Raw genomic sequence first — 19613 nt, forward strand, 5'->3', positions numbered from 1 at the left:
AGCCTTCAAGACAGTGTTCCAGAAATTAATACATTTTAATTTTATATACAGGGAAGGGGGCTGGGGGCCTTAGGGCCTCAAAAATAGTATGACCATCCCTGCTCTTCTGAAGCATTACATACAAGTGGGTGAAATGATTAGTATAGTTTTCAAATTTTCAAAATACAAAAGAAAAACTCTACAAAAGAGACTAACGCCAAGCTACTAACACCACACACAGACACCTCCTAACCAACCCTGCAGCAGAACACAGCGTTAAAAACACTTTCCCGCCCTCCAATAGCATATTCTGAGAGCTATTCAATAGGCTGTGAGGCACGTCCATTACAAATAACAGTATTTATCAACACTGGTAATAAATGAATATGGTAAATAGTACCCTCCCTTTCTCGCATCTCATTAAGTGAGTCCCGTTGTAGCAGCTATAGGTGAAGCTGCCTCTATCTCTGCCATACTGAAGCAGGTGTCCAACATGGCGAACGCTCGCAGCGGCTCTCTCGCGACTATTCTCTTTTTATTCATGTCTTCGGCGGCTCTTCACAAAGGTAGGACTTTTCCCGCGGGTGTCTAAATGGAAGTGGCACTTTGTTCTTAGATTTCCGTGGATGTAGATGCGAACGAGTGCAATTTGAACAGCGTTCTGGGCAATTTGTGCTTTTGAGAGCATTCGGACGTTACTGTGCAGTTGTACTGTGATGCTGTTGAGCAAGAAGTAACAAAACCTCCCCGTAAAGTTGAATTACTGTGAGGAAAGAAGCCGATGCGCGCGTGGATACATCGGAACCGGCGTTACAGATGCGTTGCCCCTGGAATGCATCACTTTGGTCAGCTCACCATTAGGGTATAGGCTGAATGGCTACACAGCTGGCAACTCTTGGGTTTAAAAAAAAATAAAATAAATGCTGATGTGAGAAAACAAATGGCGTGGTGTTTTGGTCGCTTGAGGGATATAAGGATGTATATGTGGCATGCTTAAACTGAGGGTTGCTTATGCAGTGCGCTAGCTTTGGTTTACTTGTGTAGCGTGTTCGGAACGCTGTAAACCACAGAAAACAGCGGTGCGTTCAAGTGGAATAGCTGCAGCCCCGACAACGCGCAATCGGAGGAAAAGAAAGCGCAAACTGCTCAAAACTGTTCATTTAATGGGAAGAAACAAGAATTATCATGTATTAAAACGTGACTCTCCGCATATTAATAACAGCGGGACTTTATGGAAAATTCAGCACAACGGCCTCACACGAATCAGCAGTTTTTTCCTCTCTCCACCCGCGTTTAATCTCTATTTTTCCGAATCTGTTCACTCTCGGCCATCCCGCTGGATGTGGTGTGGAGAGCGCCTAACCCGTTATAAAAGTTGTCTTTTCAAAGAAACAAGTGCCGCTCGTGTATTTTAGCTGAACGCCGAACTGAAAAGCGGTGTCGGAGGAGTCCAGACGATATGTCAAATCACCGCCTAATGCGCGTAAACTGTTAATGGCAAACAAGGAAAGATTAATTTCACCGAGTTCGCAGTCGCGCTCTGGGCTGTGTTTTCATAACACCGGGACTGGATTTGCTGTGGAGCCATGCATGAAAACATCAAAGCTTTTCGTCCGGGTGTAGTAATCTGAGTCAGAAGCTTTAAAGAAGCGGATAGGATACAGATAAAGCCGGGCGAAAACTGCGACACGATTTCTTTCCTTCTTTCTTTCTTGAACGCTTGGTGATGTTGAGCGCGTAAAGGAAAGCACGGACGTTTATTTAGTAAGAAGAGATAAAGTGCTGGGGCTGTTTGTTGCCAGCACGAAGTCCGCGTTGAAAACTGGAGGAGGTGGGGGGGTTGTCGTGAGCTACTGGGAAATACACGCTCCGTTTCGGGGGTTATTTATCCTTGGACAGTGATACGCTGAAGCTGTGGTGAAAGCACTTGCTTTGCCGCTTCCACCACCGGCGGTAGTAATGTATTTACATCAAGCCAATTATGTAATGAATCATTACTAACTTAAAGTTAGTGCGAAGCTGTTCGTCTGCAGATCATAACCCCCTTTTATGCTGAGTGCCGAGCCTCGGGGTGGGGGTGAAAATGACGGGAGTGCAGATGTCCTCGTTTGTCACATTGTGGATTATCCACAAGGCTTAATCTACTCTGTTTTTTTTAACCCATTTTTTAAATGAATCAATGTTTTTTTGCTTTCTCAAGTCAGTAAAAAGCAAACAACAAAGCAAACAAGGCTGTTGCTGTCCTTTGCTGGACAGTGGGCAGCTGTTACCTTCATGAAAATGGCTCCAGTGATTTCAAACAAAGCTCAGGGCGCACTTGCACAAAGCATATCAATTATTTACCCCGAGCAGAATACTGTAAGCTCTCATTGTGGTTAAGCATTAAAGAGTGGTGATTTCTACAATGTAGACAGTATAATTAAAGGCTAATAGAAGGCTGCATCAATTCATTTCAAGTTTTATGGTGTTACACAGGTTGGACTCAGACTGCTGGGAAATCACCTCTTGTTCTATAAGAAAAGATTTAGAAGATGGTACCAATCTCTGTGCTCCACTCTCACATCATTTCTTGTTTTCTTGGCAAACCAATGTACTTCCAGAGATAGCTTTTCGTCCTGTGAAATAAATAAAAGTTATAACTTTAGTCGGAATAAGTTATTTCAGGGGAATCAAACAGTAAACAGATATTTAGTAGGCATCATTTTTAAGTTGTGCTCATAGTATTTATCCAAATTCTTTGCTGTTCATATAAGTGGATTTTTTAAAATTTATTTAATGGTACTTTTTTAGCAGATAATAGGCGCTGAGTATTTTATCGCTTTCCACTGCTTTCAGGAAAGTGAGAAAGGTGTTATTTTACTATGATGCGTATACTGAGTGAAACATCAGCGATGATCATGCAGTCCTGTAGTAATTAACAGTTCCAAGCAGATGCACATGTTGTATCCTGCTGTAATTTATGCATTTTTCCATTTCTCTGCATTTATACAGTTCCTTTGTGATTCTGCACAGAAGTGTTTAGTAAGGCCAGTTGTAGTGCAGATTACAGGTTTAGAACACCCGGGCACGGTGCTTTACAGGTGTTTATTAAAGAGCGCAGACGCAGCACACCCTGACCGTAAGCCTGCTGAGACTTGAAAACGTGGTTAGGCAATCCTTCACTTATAGTGAGACGTGTCGCTGTTTTCATTTTTGCAAAGTTATGCAACTGTGTCGTAGCGCAGGTGAGAGCGGGGACTGGTATGTGTTTGAATGCAGGAAAAATGGTTGTTAACATGACTTCTCTTGAATGTCACCACATGTTCAGGCTTGGGTAATGATTATGTTAGGATAAGAGCATTAGTCGTGTCTGTTTTTAAAGGTTCAGTCTCACTAACTGCTGATGGAAAACTGACAGGAGGAGATTAGGTTGTGGCTTGCTGCTTTGTCATAGCGAAACACAAGGTAGAATAAATATTTTATGCTTAACTTAAAAGGTCTTTTTTAGCATACTGTATCAAAAATCCAAATGATTTACTGCCCTAATGTGATACTTGACAGGTTATTCCAAACTGTAAACGAATATCAGGGATAATAAATGAAATAGCAAGGGTGTAGTTTAGTGGGATTCTCTAATACTCAATAGTGTAGCTGAAAAAGAATCTCATTTCAGTAGTTTTAGGCTGTAGTGTGGATTTGAATACAACCTAAACCTGGGATGTCTTTCATTTGACAGCTCATTTAAGATGTTATCTCCGTGCACCCTGCCACTGAACCTGTTGTGCTCCTTACAAAAGATTTATTGGTCGCGTTAGAAAAGCATTTGCATTGTTGTCTCCACTTTAGATTGACCTGAAGGCACAAAGTGAGAAGCTGTTGCATGATTAACACTGAAGTTTACATCTTTCTAGCAGTTGCTGCGCTAACCTAAGCGTTGTGATTAGCAGTCAAGCGTGTCTCTGTTAACCTTGAGTAGGCTCGATGCACTAATAAGTGTTTTGGGTATTTTGGTCCAAAAGTTAAGACGTGCAAAAGAATAAAATCGTATTTTATTGGTGGATATGTTGAATCGATGACTAGCATTAGCTATACAAACAAAAAAACTCATGATCACCTTCACCGTTTAAAAACAAAACGAGGAGCTGTACTGGTGCTGGGATGACTGCAGAGTTTCATTATAGATGCTCAACATGAGCCCAAGCCCTACCTGCTTTTACAGCCTAGACAGAATTACTTCACCGAACAATTTAATTATTTCTTAAAAAAACCCAACTTTTTGTACGAAATTTGTCATGTGTGTTATTACCTCCAACTGGCTACGGTCTGTTTCAGTTACAAAGAAAAGCTGCATCACGCACAAATGAATCATACAGTGTGGTTTGGCTCAGAGTCAAGCTGGTAGAAGCCATACTGCTGGAAAACAGGTGTGTAAATGGACTTGTTCACCGTCTGTACCCTCCAGCAGCCTCTCCAGCTCTAATGAAGAACAATGGCTTTATTCCTGAAGGGCGGGGACCCCAAGTGACCCCCCCCCCCTCCTCCTCCTCCTGCCTCTGCCAGTCTACAGTGACTCTGCTGGCAAGCCAACAGATGACTGGGCTGGGTCGCATCTGGCCTCTGCGCACTTAGTGTAATCAAAGGGAGAAAAAAGGTTTATGGCCTACTTGTTAGTGATCCGCCAAATGATGGGATGTCAAGTAAGCACCCTGCGATTTCAAATCTCTTGAGGGGATTGGTGGGGGTGGGTGTATGCTGCAATATGCTATTCAGAAAGCAGCCTACCGGCCTATGCATCAAATTAGACTATTCCGTAGACATTTTGACAACCTGGGTGTGAAACAAGTGAAATGAGTAAAATTAAAGTGATCTTTGAATATTTATGTGCTCATATTAATTGCTGTTAATGCACAACAGGCCTCAGTGATGAATGCTGCTATTTTTCACTTGCAGGATTCTCGTCTGGCACAGGCCTCTAGCAAGTGTGTGCTAAAAACAAACGCAGACTAATTTAAGTAGTTCCTCTGTGCGGAGCTCAAAGAGGAAAACTGCAAGACTGTGGTTCCATTATGTAAGGTTTAAAAGGGAAAAAATGTCACGTACGTAGTACTTTTTCCACTTTGTGTCCTGACCAGCTTAACTTTGCACACATAAATAAACCTTGATGTGTTACTGTGGCTGTTAAGATTGTTGTATGCTGTCTTCTCACAGTGTTGTCTTGGAGCTGACAAGCAGTGTTGCAAGCGGTGGATTTGGAACGTGAAAGACATAAGGTTGACCCACAGTAGAGACGAGAAAAAAAACTCAGCTTCTAATAATTTATTATGTAATGTCTTTTTTTAGTCTCTTAACTTTGTGGAAGCTCAAATCTGAGGCAGTCTGATAGGTACCATTTTTCCTAGCATTGTTCCCCTAATTAAGGTTTATCTAGATTGTGCTTTTTAGAGTAATTGCATAATAAATATGCACTGCACAATGCTGGGTAGAGTGGCACGCTAGATGAGCATTTACCTCTGAAATCTTTACAGGCTGGCCTGTGTTTTATTATTAGACTCTGCAGCTACAGAAACCGATGTATGTTGATGACCGAGATCCACTCAACAGAAGACCACTTCTGTGATTGTGTTCTGATAAAATCCCAGATAATTACATACAAGTGGGGATGATTTTCAGTTTTAATGTCATCCCTGCCAAATGCATATAGGATGAGCACTTCCTCTTTCTGACAATTTCCTCTTCCTCTCGTCACTCCTCCCATTGACTAAATTTAGTCAGTGCAGCTATCATCAGTGACAGCATGGTCTTTTTTTGAAGGGGTTGGGGGGGGGGGGGGGGGGGGGGTGCAGTCATCACGTGCTGCTGCTTCTGTCTCTTGTCTGTGTTACGGTACCTGGGCTTAGTCACACGTATGAATAACAAATGTGAATGGGCAAGACAGCAAATTCTTATGGAGTTGTTCAAGCAGTTGTGTAAAACTAGTGATTCTCAAACTCTGGTGAAAAAGCAGTGAAAAGCACACACACACAACTTGGCTGCTGTATTTTCAGCAATTTTGTCCTATTAAACCATTTGCAGGACTACTGTGTAAAGGTGCTAGGTATCCTGTTGACCAGCTGTGGAAGTGCACGCCTTTTTCTAATTAAAAAGAGGGAAAAAACTATATATGTCCACATATTTGCATTGCTGAAAAGTCTTTAGTTGTTGGGCCTCATAGCATAACTTGCTTAATATATGACTATCCACTCACCTTGATGCATACTGTGTGGCAAAGATGAAACATCTGAACTGCAGCTTTGTCTACGTCTGTTGCTGACGACAGAGGCAGTGATATCGGTAGATATCCAAGCAACATGTTAATCATGAATTTGGGAAGAAATCCCCACAAGCACACACATACTCACATATCGCTTTCATTATAGTGCAGTAATCATACAAATATATATCTTCTACACAGACATCATTATTTGGATTCACCTCCCGAAGGGCGTTGGTCCATGTCCCTTGGATTCCACTGTCTTGCCAGAAACATTTTCGGAAGCGTAGACAGCAGTCCATTGTGCTCGCCAATAACTGCCTGGATTGTGGAGCTCCTGTTAAAAAGAGACCTTAGTTTAGGAAGTGGGTCTTTGAATGGCTTAAGCTGGAATCTTGTGTTGCACCAACAGGCACTAAAGGATTTGTGAATACCATGATCTTTGGAAGTCTCCCCAGGGAATTTGACAGCACTGCAGGAAATGCAGGCTAAATCCATCCTGTGTGTATGAAATTGAACTACATTTGTGGCTTCCTTGTGGAGCTGTCCAGGCAATGCTCAAGTTCCACTTCTTCTTTTTCACGTCTGATCTTTTTCACTCTAGATCTGAAGCATTGTGTTGACTGGAAAATGGCCCAGTCAGCTAATTAGACCTGATTAGTGAGGAGCCACATATTGGAGGTCATTAGTGGTAGGATTGAGATAATATATTGAGATAATATAACTGATAACACGGACACTAGTATCTAATATGTATTTTTGGAATGAATATCAAAAACAGCCATGTGCCAACAAACATGAATGAAACTAATGAGGATATAATTGTTTAATCGTTTCAAGCAAAGATTATTAGAAATGGAGCATGGTATTTTATTTAATGTTTATATAGCTACTAGAGATGGACCGATCCGATATTACATATCGGTATCGGTCTGATACTGACCCAAATTACTGGATCGGATATCGGCGAGAAATAAAAAATGTAATCCGATCCATTAAATATCAAAAAAGCACCTCACAAAACTTGCTACACGGCGTAACTCGGCTCATAACCGTAGCACGTCGCTGCAGTATGCATCACGTGATAGAGCGGCTGTGTGTAGCCTCGCTACCAAACCAGCATTTCATCTCCGAGGAAGTGATCCCAGAGAGAAGTAAAGCAAGTGTGTAAGTTCGTCTCTGAATGTCTGTAAAGCATTCCCATGTTAAGCTTAACAACCGACTGCCTCTCTCTCTCTCTCTCTCTCTCTCCTGCTGCTACTTCAATCATGAAACTGCTTAATGATCAGCTGATCGGCTTTTCTGTTGCGAATCCGTCTCTCTTCTTTGTTTTTGGCCCACTTTGCACCAGAAAGAGGAAACCAGTGGCTGAACAACAGCAGCACTATTAAGCTTGATAAGCTGTTGTTAGAATTTATTTATTATTACTTTCTAGACCAGGATCTTTTTCTAAGTAGCTGACGACTGGTAACTGTGCAGGGGCGGATCTAGCCAAGTTTAGCCAGGGGGGCCAATAGGGCACTAACAGGGAAAAGGGGGCACAAAGACATACTTTTCTTTCTTATTCTCATTCAAAATGTCTAGCTTTTAATAAATAATTATCTGACTCTTACACCTAAAGTTTTAATCTGATGTAAAATATATAGAAGTCCATTACTGTATATAGTAACTGTTAAGTCTAATATACCCTAGTAAGCTATAGTACTTTTTCCTTTGGGAAGATACCATCTGTGCAGTCTCCAATTCTGTTGAAGAAAGATGTTGAATCTATTTTATTATTCTTGAAAAATAATTTATTTCTGTGCATTTTCCCCCCTGCATCAAATTAAATTTGATTGCATCGATTAAGCATCATGAGGTGGGGGGTAGTTCCCTATTTTTTTTTTTTTTTGCTGGGAGTTTGCAACCCTATTAGTTAGGTTGCTTAATATTTCTGCAAAGTACTCTTTAAAATACCAGAATAGGGAGGATGGAGTAGGTTTAAGTTTATTAGATTGATCACTGTTGCTGAACTGTGAAATATTTTAGGCACAGTGTATTTTTTACATACAGGTATAACAGAATAGCTTTAGTGTTGTTATTTATTTAAACTTGAGAATAAACTTATACAAAATGCAGCAAGATATAAAAAAAAACATTTTATTGATTAAAAAACACACTATATCGGATTCATATCGGTATCGGCAGATATCCAAATTTATGATATCGGTATCGGACATAAAAAAGTGGTATCGTGCCATCTCTAATAGCTACTAATGTACTTTGTTTATACAGACAACAGTATTCTTACTTCATTTGTAAAAAAAATCTATTAAAAAAGATCAAATGAGCATTAATTATCTAAAATAGGTTATATTTTAGGGGAACCACTGGAATAGATGCATGAAATTGCATTTGAGTCAAAGGAGTGCTGGTGTCGATCAATACCAGTATCAGTATATGGTGTCAGTACAGTAGTACTAAAAGTATGAAAAATCTTTTTTTTTTCTTCAATTTCAGTTTCAATCAAAATTCGTGATTTTTGTTTTGCTTAAAAATTGGCACCACAAAAAACATGTTGGAAGTATATTTTTTCAGTCCTAATAAAATTTACTCTAATAAACTCATTAGTCTTTAATTTAAAAAAATCTCCTTCAAGAGAACCAGAGAGGAGTCTTTGCAAAGTCAGATAACAATCTCAAGCAGTCTTGATCGATTGCAAAATATAAGGAGGACAAAATTCTGAATTTCAGACTCTTTTGTTTATGCAACATCACAAAACCTTTTTAACATAATGGCAAATTGGCTTAAAAATCTATCTACAAAATCACGTAAATATGATACATTGAAAACATTAATATTTGAAATCATAAATGAAATGAATAGAGTTCTAATGAAAACAAAATTAGTATGATTGATATAGCGCTGTTGCATAGATGGATATTTATAATAGTACATAGTAATATATATTAAGATTTTCATAAATGTGGGATAAATATAGCATTTCTTATTTTTATTATACCTTTAACACCAGTATGTTTGTATTTTTGTAGTATAAATTGGCTGTAGTCTGTACTGTCTAAAATTGACTTTAACTTTGCAATTATATGAAACAAATAAAAGCAACAGCCAAACGTGGTAAAGTCGAATCATTAAGTACTTGAACAATTTCATGGAGAAATGAATAAAAACAATTGGCAAGTATGTAAATGAAGGTTTTTGTGGGAGTCGACTCATTAATAAACTGATGAGTCATTTCAGTGTAATGTGGAGGGTCGTATCAAGGACAGTGTAACAGCCCTAATAGTAAAGCTGTATGGCTGACTAATCTAATTTGAAATCCCAAGTGAACCATTGTCAATCAGCAAGAAATGTTTTCCATTCCAGTTTTTGAATTAACAAGAGACAATAAGGGGTCTTTGATTGCCCCCTTCCTCTGACTTTGAGGACTTCATCATCTTGCTGTGCTGTGGAGTCGCAGGGAGGCATTGCTTTGCTGTAATTGGACCCATTTTTCCTGCAATCATACTTACAATAGCCGAGTTCAGCAATGAATGAAAAAGGAATCAATGCAGATCATTTGTGCTTTCAGCCAAGTAAACAATACAGCTGGTGTTCGGTTGTAATCGTCGGAGGGGAAATGAATGCCCTTCTGAATACAATACAGGTATGTATCAGCTGCAAGAGCACACAAGGCTTGAGTGATCTGGGTTCTTCCATCTTTCATTTTACATAACACTCCAGCTTGTATTACATTTCAGTGAATTTGCTCCTGATGAGACCCTTCAGGCTGTTACACCGTTTCCAGTGGAACTGGATCGTGTCTCCCCACTGTGCTTGGTTGTCTCATCTATTGTCACTCTGTCTTGACTGATATTTTCTGCACTATTGCCAGACAACTATTGTACAGTAGCACAATCTCATTTTCCCGGTGTCCTAGTTGGATGATGCAGAGGAAATTCATACCTGCTACAAGACAAGAGGGCACTTCTTTGAGCCTAAATCATGGATTGTAACACTGCAAAGCACCACTTAATTCCACTTAGTGTCACAGTCCAATTCTCTTTGGTATGAAAAAGAATAGCACCTCCTTCCATTACTTTGTTTTCCACTAGTCATTATTTAGAGAGAAGAACAGTATCCTTTTTCATTGAGAAAAAATGGAAAGTTGGCATGGGAAATAAGTTCTTTCGCCCAGTGAATCTGTCATTATTTAGAACCACGAGAATTGGCAGCAAACATCTCTTTGATGAAGACTATAAAGAGGATTTTCAATGTGAACTCGGGGGTTTCCTGACTCACAAAGCACCTTTGGTGGAATTCTATGGATGCTTGTGTTCATTCCCACTGCAAGCAAAGGCTTTCTGCAGTTTTGCGTAAAAGCTGGTACTTTTCGGGAACAATTGGTTGAAAATAAGTACAATAAGTACCCTTATAAATATTGGGATTTAGATTTACCTTTACCATGTCGTCTACAACTGATCATGTCCGGAAAACATATTTTCCAAAAGAACCAGTTAATGAACAAAGATCAAAAAATAGGGGCGACAGATAACATTAACTTTGGCACGAAAGGATCCTAGCTCTTAAAACTACCATGACCTAGATGACTGAGACCCTAACACCCCTGCTAGCTGACGTTTAGTAAAACGTGATTCTACTTGTTTATGTATGATATCATTAGGTTTGGTGTGACTTAAAAACACACGAAACAAACCCGGCATGTATCCTTTTTTTTTTTTACATCTTAATTTACACTAAATATACTAAGACTTAGGTTTTAGTATATCCTGAAAGCAAGCGCTGATCTAATCACTCTTAGTTGTAAGGCTTGAGTAAGACTGCTTTATAACTAAGATACGAAAACCAAGATGCAAAAATATATATATTTTTCTGTACATCAAATAGATGAGACCCATATATAATCACTTGCTAAAATGCAAGGGATGTTTGTGTTTTAGGCTAAATAATAAAATGGAAATAGGAGACCGGTTGATTTGATTTCCTGGAACACAATTAGTCAGGCCTGCACTATCGCAGCAAGTAGGACAAACAATCCCCTGCTCTGTTACAGGCTCTGATCTGAAAGACTTACAATTCAGTTCCCTGTGTATAACTTCTTGTGCTGTTGCTTGAAGAAGACACACAGCAGGATTAAAAGAGTATGAATATTTTAAAAGAATCTTTTTATAAACAATAGGCAACAAAACTCTTACCGAGCCTTACAGCTGGATGGTACATTTGCGGTGGTGTACTTTTCTTTCTTTTCTTTTTTTTTTTTGAAGCTAAATATCCATAAAAAAAAACATTTGGCAGATTTAATAGTTTAATATAGTTACTATGTTGTTTAATAGATGAGCATATTTCATATTTGTGGCTTTCATTTTATTGTGTAACGATCAAAAAGCAAGTTCTCCTGTAGACATACATCCAGCAAGCACTCAGAGAGACATCGCGTCCTGCTGTGGTGTACAGATACCAATTTGTCCAAAGTGCTTTCACACCATGCACCCAAACAGCTTTAATGGACGTCAGTACCTGGAACCTAGACCTGTTGTTAGGTCATGGCTCTTTGAGGTTTGGCCTCGGGACAAACACATGGTAGTGCTGAAATTGTTGTCCTCCATCCATCCGTTCAAAGGTCTTTCAGGCTGTGGCTATGTTGTGGTGATGCCTGATGGGGGTTTTTCAGCCCAGAATTTTTCAGCCCAGAATAAGTGACATAATATTTTTCTCTAAATATTTATTAACTTTCAGCACAACACCAATAGACTTTGTTTTGGCTTTAAAATGTAAAAATGTTTACAGCTAAATAATGATGAAGTCAAAAAATGTCAGACTGATGATATCAACTCGTAAAACAATTTTGAGCTGAAATGTTCAGTTCGTACATCAATAAAAAACTAGATATATGTGAGGGTTTACTAAAAGTTGTTAAAAATACCATGGGCAGGGTATGTGTCTCCGACTGAAAATAGAAATGAAAGGAAATGTTTGAACCCGGCCTTTTCCAGAGCGGTTTCTTGCTGCTTTGAAGTGTGTAGTATTTGTTGGGCTTCACTTGGCTGTCAGATTAGTACCTTCTCAACTGAAAATGAAAATGGGTGAAGGAGCAGTTAATCCGCATAAGAATATTTTTTTGAGGATGAGAAGCTGTGGGTCTAGCAATCTGTCTGCGTATTGATTGGTTGTCTGGCTCTGCAGAGTTAACCTGACATGCCAGGATAATTTAATTCCCTCTACATCGCTGATTGCTGAACACAATCCTGTCTTATCTTAGCGCTCCTTCTTTGAGTTACCAACAATGATGATGCAACACGTGCAACACCTGGAAAGTGAAAAGTTGCGTTGCATCAGGAATTTCAGAGGCCACCGTCATTTTGAACGTCTTAATTGGGTGTAGTATTTGTTATTTACTAGAGAGCAATTCTTCAGTGTTGACTCGCAAAAAGTTTACCGTTGTAATTGCACAGTGAAAAATGAATACCTCCCTTAGTGCCCTTAGGAAAAAAACTGGAATCTTAAATTGATCTCTTTATGGGTTATTGCAAGCAACTACACCTCGTGGCCATTCTTTCTTTTGTGATTCTATTTGTTTCCGTTTTTGTCAAATTGGTGCCATTGTGCAAAACTATTACAAATTCATGTTTGGACATTAAACTGCATTATTTTAATTAGCAGGTTAATCGCCAGGCTTGGGGTGTGTTTTCAAATTCGTCATGGCTCACAAAAACATATTTAGTATACACATCCAGAAATGCATATACTATTATATATTGTACATATATTTATTAGTCTCAGATTTAGCCATTCTTATATTTTGCTTGTTTTACGTTATTGTATTTTTGCACAACTCTGTTGCTTGTGAAGCTCGCACACAAGAATTTCACTCACATGTACTGTACCAGTGTATCTGCACATGTGATGTGACAATAAAAGTGATTTGATTTGATTTGAAAATTAACAAATGTTGGAGTGTGACACATGAAACAAATGCAACATACAGACATATCATAATAGTAACATACCATAAAAATATTTTTGACTGGGAAGTAAATTAATTGATATTCATTTGCCTTTTTTTGCTTACTTTTAGTTTTTATGACCCAAATGACCGACAGTTCATATATTTTGTTCCTTACTTTGCCTCATAATCTTAATCCTGTCAATTCATTTTTATTTTTACCCGTGCAATTATAAAAGCATATAAACATGCCTCAATCACATTTGTAGCCTTTGTGAATCATCAAGAGGAACTGTAGAAATAAATTGAATATAATATAAAACACCTGCTATAAATACATAACGGTCAGAGTGCATTGTAGAATCCCATAATGGACAGTTTACCTCTGTGTGTTTAATTCTGTAAACATGATTGACCACCTGTAAGTGAATCGTGTCACTTTACATAAAGTGACTTTGATAGTTCATGCTCCAGGCCTGTAGACTGTCAATTTGAAATCTGAGACAATGTGCTTGCTTACCACCTCCTATATAGCTGCTTTGAGAATCCCTGTCACTATACATTCTTCATATAATCTCTGACCTGTTGTACACGACTAGCGGAGGACGGTACTTTGTTCTGCATACATTATTTTACCTCCCACACCAGAAAGATTGGCTTGTAATTGTACTGTTAAAGGTTCAGCCAAATGCTTTCTGAAAGCCAAAGAACAGCATTAAACCTCATAGATGAAGTCATTTTACTCCAAAAAATCAGACATCCGTTTTCAGCTAAGAACATAACCGTGTTTATTGATTATTAAATAATACGGTTAATACAGCCAACGCACAGGAAATCACAAAACCTCACAGATTAGCCATTTCTTTTTTTGAAGAATATGCCTTAAATCTCTGTCTTCTTTCCTTTTTCCCTTTTGTTATTTCGACATTGCACTTATCAAGTCTATTGCTGTCGTCCACGCCCTGCTTAAAAAACAACACATCTCTACTTTCTCGCACTTTAGCATCGATGCAGCCTTGGCGACGTGGTCGCTGGCTGTGAAAGTCACCACAAATAATCAGAGCAGTCCCGGGTCACCGAAATTCAATTTTGAAATCTGCCCAGTGTGTTCAAATCAGAATATTACGTGATTGATATGAACATCTTTATACGATAACTACAATCCAGTCAGGATTAATTCAGTTGCTGTCCCCAAATGCATTTGTTTGTCATGACGGAAACAATTTGTTGTCAGCTGGTGACTAGTTTTTCAGTTTGCGACTGATTATAATTAAAAATGAAATGTGATACAAAGGCTGCAGCTTGTTTTTGTTAAGCTGTGCTGTCATTGGTTAGTAATATTCAAAAGAAGATAAAGGAAAAAAAAGAAAAAGAAGGCACATCAGACAGTAAAAATCAATTCATTGCGTCCTCTGTCATCCACAGATGGTGCCACTTCAATCTCCTTTCTATTTTGTCAGGCTAATGTGCTGAAAGATGACAAGGGAGGGTCATTTCAGAGCAAAAATAGCAAAGGCTGAGCATAACGGCCGTGTCAGTCAGCCTTCTATTTTGTCATATTAATGTTTGGATAAATGACAACTGTGGGACATTTCAGTGGAAAAGTGGCAAAGGTAGCCGACTGTGACAGCAGGCCCAACAATGCAAATTTTTTGAGATTTGATCTCCTACTCTCCTCTGTAAAACAACATCCTAAAAATATTGTGGAAGACACATTTTGTTGATTCATATAAAGTGGAAATAATCTTAATTTCAGGCCCTGAGCATTCTCTTAATATGCCACATATCATTTGGGCATTCGTACTATAGAGAAGAGTTTGTAAAACTGTCAGATGTAAATACAGGGTTTGGTAGGAGCCCATATGGAAAAGATATATATAAATCTTATAAAGTTTGTATCTGTCTTGTGTGAAACTTTTATGAAAACAGATATAAGATCCCTTGAAAATTATATAAATGAAACTTGTATGTTTTGGATACTTCCTAAAACAATAAATGAAAGTAATGAGAAAGTGGCCACTTTCATGAGTAAATCATGTAAGCCTTTTATGATTTACTATATGAAGTAGGCCACATCTTATGCAAGTCTTTTATAAGTTTTTACTATTTCTTTTCCATATGGGAGTGCTCTTTGCAGATGTTGTAATGTCCTTCACAGTTCTCTTCTTTTTTTTTGCTTTTTTAAAAACAATATCTCAAAGATTTCTTTTTAATGGCTATGATTTTAAGGGACAGTGACTCATCAGTAAGCAGTAACGGACACGGCAGATTTTTTGACATTCGCTACTTTAATTAAATATCAAAATGACCAGTTAATCAGCAGCGGACAGGCACCCACAAAGCTGTGGTGGGCTTAATGTATCCGTTGCATGAATTTGTTTTTGTGTACATTTGCGCATCCCCGGCTATTCATTTATTTTTCGTATCGATAGATTTGTATATACCATGTGGTATTGCAAGCATCGGAGTTCCAAAGGCTACTTCTGAAAAGCCAGGTTTTGTTTTTATCTTCCTTGTCATTCCTTGCATTTGAGACGTCTTCCCATTTCAATATCTAAAAGCATCTGCTCTTTTTGCTGAAGTAAAAAAATGTGTATTTGATAAAGGTTTAAAATGAAAGGAAGGCATTTAATAAAATGATATTGTACATACAGTGTAAAAGAAGAGTTTACAGGTCGTCCCCAGCGTCGTATTGTTGGCCCGCTTTTCTGGCAAATATATAGAGCGTGCGCTGCATCACACATAGATGAATGCTGATTAATTTATTTCGTCTACTCCCATAGAGTGGGCGTTTCAGACACATGGTGGTGTTCATTTAAAATGCAGAACAATTCAGTGTGCCCCTGGCACTTCTGTCTTTTAATTAAGGCCTGTTATCCTGACAAGACTTTCTAAATCTAGAAACAGATTGTTGCACAACTATAGAATTTTAAAAAATTGCTCTCTATATATACTTTTTGAATATCCCTCACTGATCACATTAGTCAAATGGATGCTATCCCGCACAGATTGTAGCTGCTGGGTAAGAACGAGTGTTTTGCTGACACAGCCACTTCCTATATGATTTTGGGTTCGTTCCAGACAGTAATTTACCATAGCTTAGAGACTGACAATACGTTTCCAGCTGAAATTAATGAGCAGTAGGAACAATTGGACTTTGTTCAATGGAAGCTGGAAAATAGGGCTATTTCAAAGTTGTTGTTTTTTTATGGCTTTTTATTTATTGAGCAAATGTTGATCTTAAGGTTTGTGATTGAACCTTTGCAGAAATGTTTTGAAGTCCACTCGAAAGTACTTAATGTTTGCTGTATCATGCGCCATGTTAGCGCTGGAGTATGTGTGGGTGCTGCTTGACCTCGCTGTTTTTTTTTTTCGGTTTTGCGATGGTAGATTTAGAGCATTAGCTTTTAAAAGGCTAAGGTTTGTTTATCGATTTTTTTTTCTTTTACCCTGCTGTATGTTGTCAATAAAAATACATTTTATTGAGCAAACCTACTTCCAAACTCCTTTGAGTCATGAGTAACCAGCAGTGCTGTAGCTGCCATCAAGGACACCAAGTCCGTCTTCTGATTGATTGTTTTATTTCATATAAGCTTACTTCACTTATTTATTTTCTGTGAATTTGGGATTCTTAGTCAAGCTGGTATCAGCTGAACGACTTTCCAAGTATTTCTAAAATCCTGGCAGCTAGTGGATTCCCTAACTTGAAATGTTTACATTCTCCATTCATACATTATAGTTTTATAAAGTCCATCTGTGTTCTCGCTTCAAAAGACGACGAACCGCTGATAATTTAAGCCCGGTTCCCCTCTGACACAGACGGCCCCACATTGCTTCCTTGGACATTTTGTTTTATTAAATTTCCTGCATGTATGGCAGTACAATCAGAGCCCCCTGAGAAACAAGGGGGATTATGGTGCACCCAGACTAGTGTTTGGGAATAATCACTCAGGCCTGTGGAGAGGCAGCCTGGTAATTTTCCTTTCTTGCACTCCCATCAGTGTAGCATCATAATGTTCTCGTATGAAGTAAATAGTGCACTTTGTCACGGCATTTTCACTACCTGCCTGCGAGTGACTGTGATTACAGTACATTTTTGTAACGTTTTATTTGTTTTAGAAATTTTAATAACCTTTAGAGAAGTGACATTTCCTGCTTGAAATCCATAATACTTTAGCACTTCCCGCAGTTTCTTAATGACTGTTTAACTCACCTTAGTCATTAAATACTTGATTCTAGTGTGGCATGCAACAACACTGCTCAGTTTTCTGAAGCTCTGTAGCGTAATATTATATCTGATTAAAATGGGTGCTTTCTTTAGATGATGCTGTAGATGTTCTGTGTGTGACACCAGGTAGGGTGCCTTTACTGTAAAGCAGCGGTCCCCAACCCTTTTTGCGCCACGGACCGGTTTATGTCCGACAATATTTCATAAATACAACAAATAAATACAACAAAATAAAACCAGTACCGGTACCAAAAAAAGAAGATTTATTCATAACACACGGGAAAAGATCCAGGGAAACCAAGTTAATGATAAAAACGATAAAAAACATAACGATAAAACCCCTGAAAATCATACATTTCACACCCGAGCCTCAACTATCGTGGCCCGACTCACGGACCGGTACCGGTCTGTGGCCCAGGGGTTGGGGACCGCTGCTGTAAAGCACATGAACGTCCTGCCTTTAGACAAGTATGTTTTATAAGACTGAACCCAATGATTGAAGAAAGTTATTCACACTGCCTATTTCACTGATAATCAACAAATTCTGCATCTTTCAGCATCTTGTTTATTATATTATCATATGTTTTAGTATTTAAAATTAGGAAGCAATTTCAGTACAAGAATGCAGTGTAGCTGACTTCAAAGTAGAATACCATACAATATTCATTTCAAGTAAGATAGCTTACAGAGCGGTATTAACCTCTTCAGTATTCATAGCAATAAAACTCATGCCGTTTCCAAAATTTATGCTTGAAGCTAAAGTCTCTACATCAGCCAGTATATTAAGAAACTGCCGGTTGTGTTTAGATGCCGTTTCTCTCCTTTAATACAGAGAATGGGCTGCCCTACAGGTCACTAGACATAAGAAAAAATCAGACATAGGTTAGGTGTGATTGGACCTTCGTGTATCTCCAGAGATAGCTACAAAAAAAGTCCTTAGCCCATTTGACTTGGGTTTTATGCATCATGCATTGACTTTCTACAGAGATTCACTGCACAAACACAGGCAAACATTGCACTTTGACGTAGGTTGATTCTCTCCATGCCAGGTTAAAATCCGTCTTTTACTAAACGGCTCAATACTATTGCCAACCGATGCTATATTAAGATATGTTAGATTGTCCATTGTGCAGTTAAATACAAAAGTGTTCATTAAATATACATTCATATCTTAATATTTAACAAATTCCAGAAATACGCGTTCTTGGATTTAGATCATTTCAATAGATCATGAAGTCCAAAGCTGTTGTAGCCAATTCCATCTACACTATATTAGGCTATGCCATAGTACGTAGACCTCTTAAATATTCCATCTCTTTGTGATTGTTAAAAATGACATTTCAGCACTACAGGCATTCATGTGCTGCTTTAACAGCCTCCACTCCTCTGGGAGGGCTTTCTTCAATATTTTGACCCTGGCTGCAGGGATTTGCTCCCATTCTGCCACAAAAGCATTAGAGAAGTCAGCCACTGATGTAAGACGATAAGGCCAGGTTTGCTGTCAATGTTCCAGCTCATCCCAAAGGTGTTGGACAAGGCTGAAGCACTTTCTATTGTGGTATGAGGCTCTTAACATTGAGATTTTTCTTCACTGGAGTTTAGGAGGTTACTATATCAAACAACTCCCAGATCAAAGTAGATTTAATTGCTGTGCGTGGAGAGATATTTTCATCTTCCTGTGTAGCTTTACATTATGTATTTAGCTTGAGTTTGCTTTAGCTTCCTGCATTTGGGTAACTTAATTGTCGTTATAGTTTTACTGCTATAATTTAGCACTTAAAATTGATTATTATTGCCCTACTTGAAGTACCATGCTAGAAACAAATTAATCACTTTACACCCTGCGGGTTTTAAATAAAACATTGGGAAGAGATGCTGCAAACGCTCCATAAACAAAAGAGGGGAAAGCCTCTGAGGTCACCTGCACTGATGAAAAACAAAGATGACCTTTTCTCACAGTCACATACGATTGCTCACATTTACCCAAACCGCAAACCAAACCTTATGGTTCCCTCCCTGCACTTAGCCTTCATCAAATATTAATCATTTCCAAGACACTGTGGCTTTGTTCACACTCTCGCGCACTCAGGGACCGCTCTGGCTGTTTGAACGCTTGGGTGAGATTACCATTTGGTCGCCTGCTGCCAGAGGTTTTTGAGAGATTTAGTAATTTCGGTAAACTGGTTCTTGGAATTGTCCAGACGGAGAGGTGCAAGAAAGGGAAGGGAAGAAAA

General features: G+C 38.7%; 1 protein-coding gene across 5 annotated transcripts in view; it reads left to right on the top strand.

Moving 5' to 3' along the window:
- Nucleotides 1–364: 364 nt before the first annotated feature.
- The window catches only part of cadm1a (cell adhesion molecule 1a), a 479728-nt gene continuing 460479 nt past the window's right edge, over nucleotides 365–19613 (top strand). The window contains exon 1 of one of the 5 annotated variants that reach the window (XM_086309422.1): nucleotides 365–545. In XM_086309422.1, the coding sequence (XP_086165548.1) occupies nucleotides 473–545 (73 nt within the window). In that variant the 5' untranslated portion in view covers nucleotides 365–472. The remainder of the gene's footprint in view (nucleotides 546–19613) is intronic. The other 4 variants (XM_086309421.1, XM_086309424.1, XM_086309423.1 and 1 more) reach the window with 4 other exon arrangements.

Source organism: Aulonocara sp. 'chitande type north' Nkhata Bay, linkage group LG10 (assembly GCF_057382095.1).
Source record: "Aulonocara sp. 'chitande type north' Nkhata Bay isolate Kocher_YH1m ecotype deep benthic linkage group LG10, A_spYH_male_GT1.1, whole genome shotgun sequence".
NCBI lineage: Eukaryota > Metazoa > Chordata > Actinopteri > Cichliformes > Cichlidae > Aulonocara > Aulonocara sp. 'chitande type north' Nkhata Bay.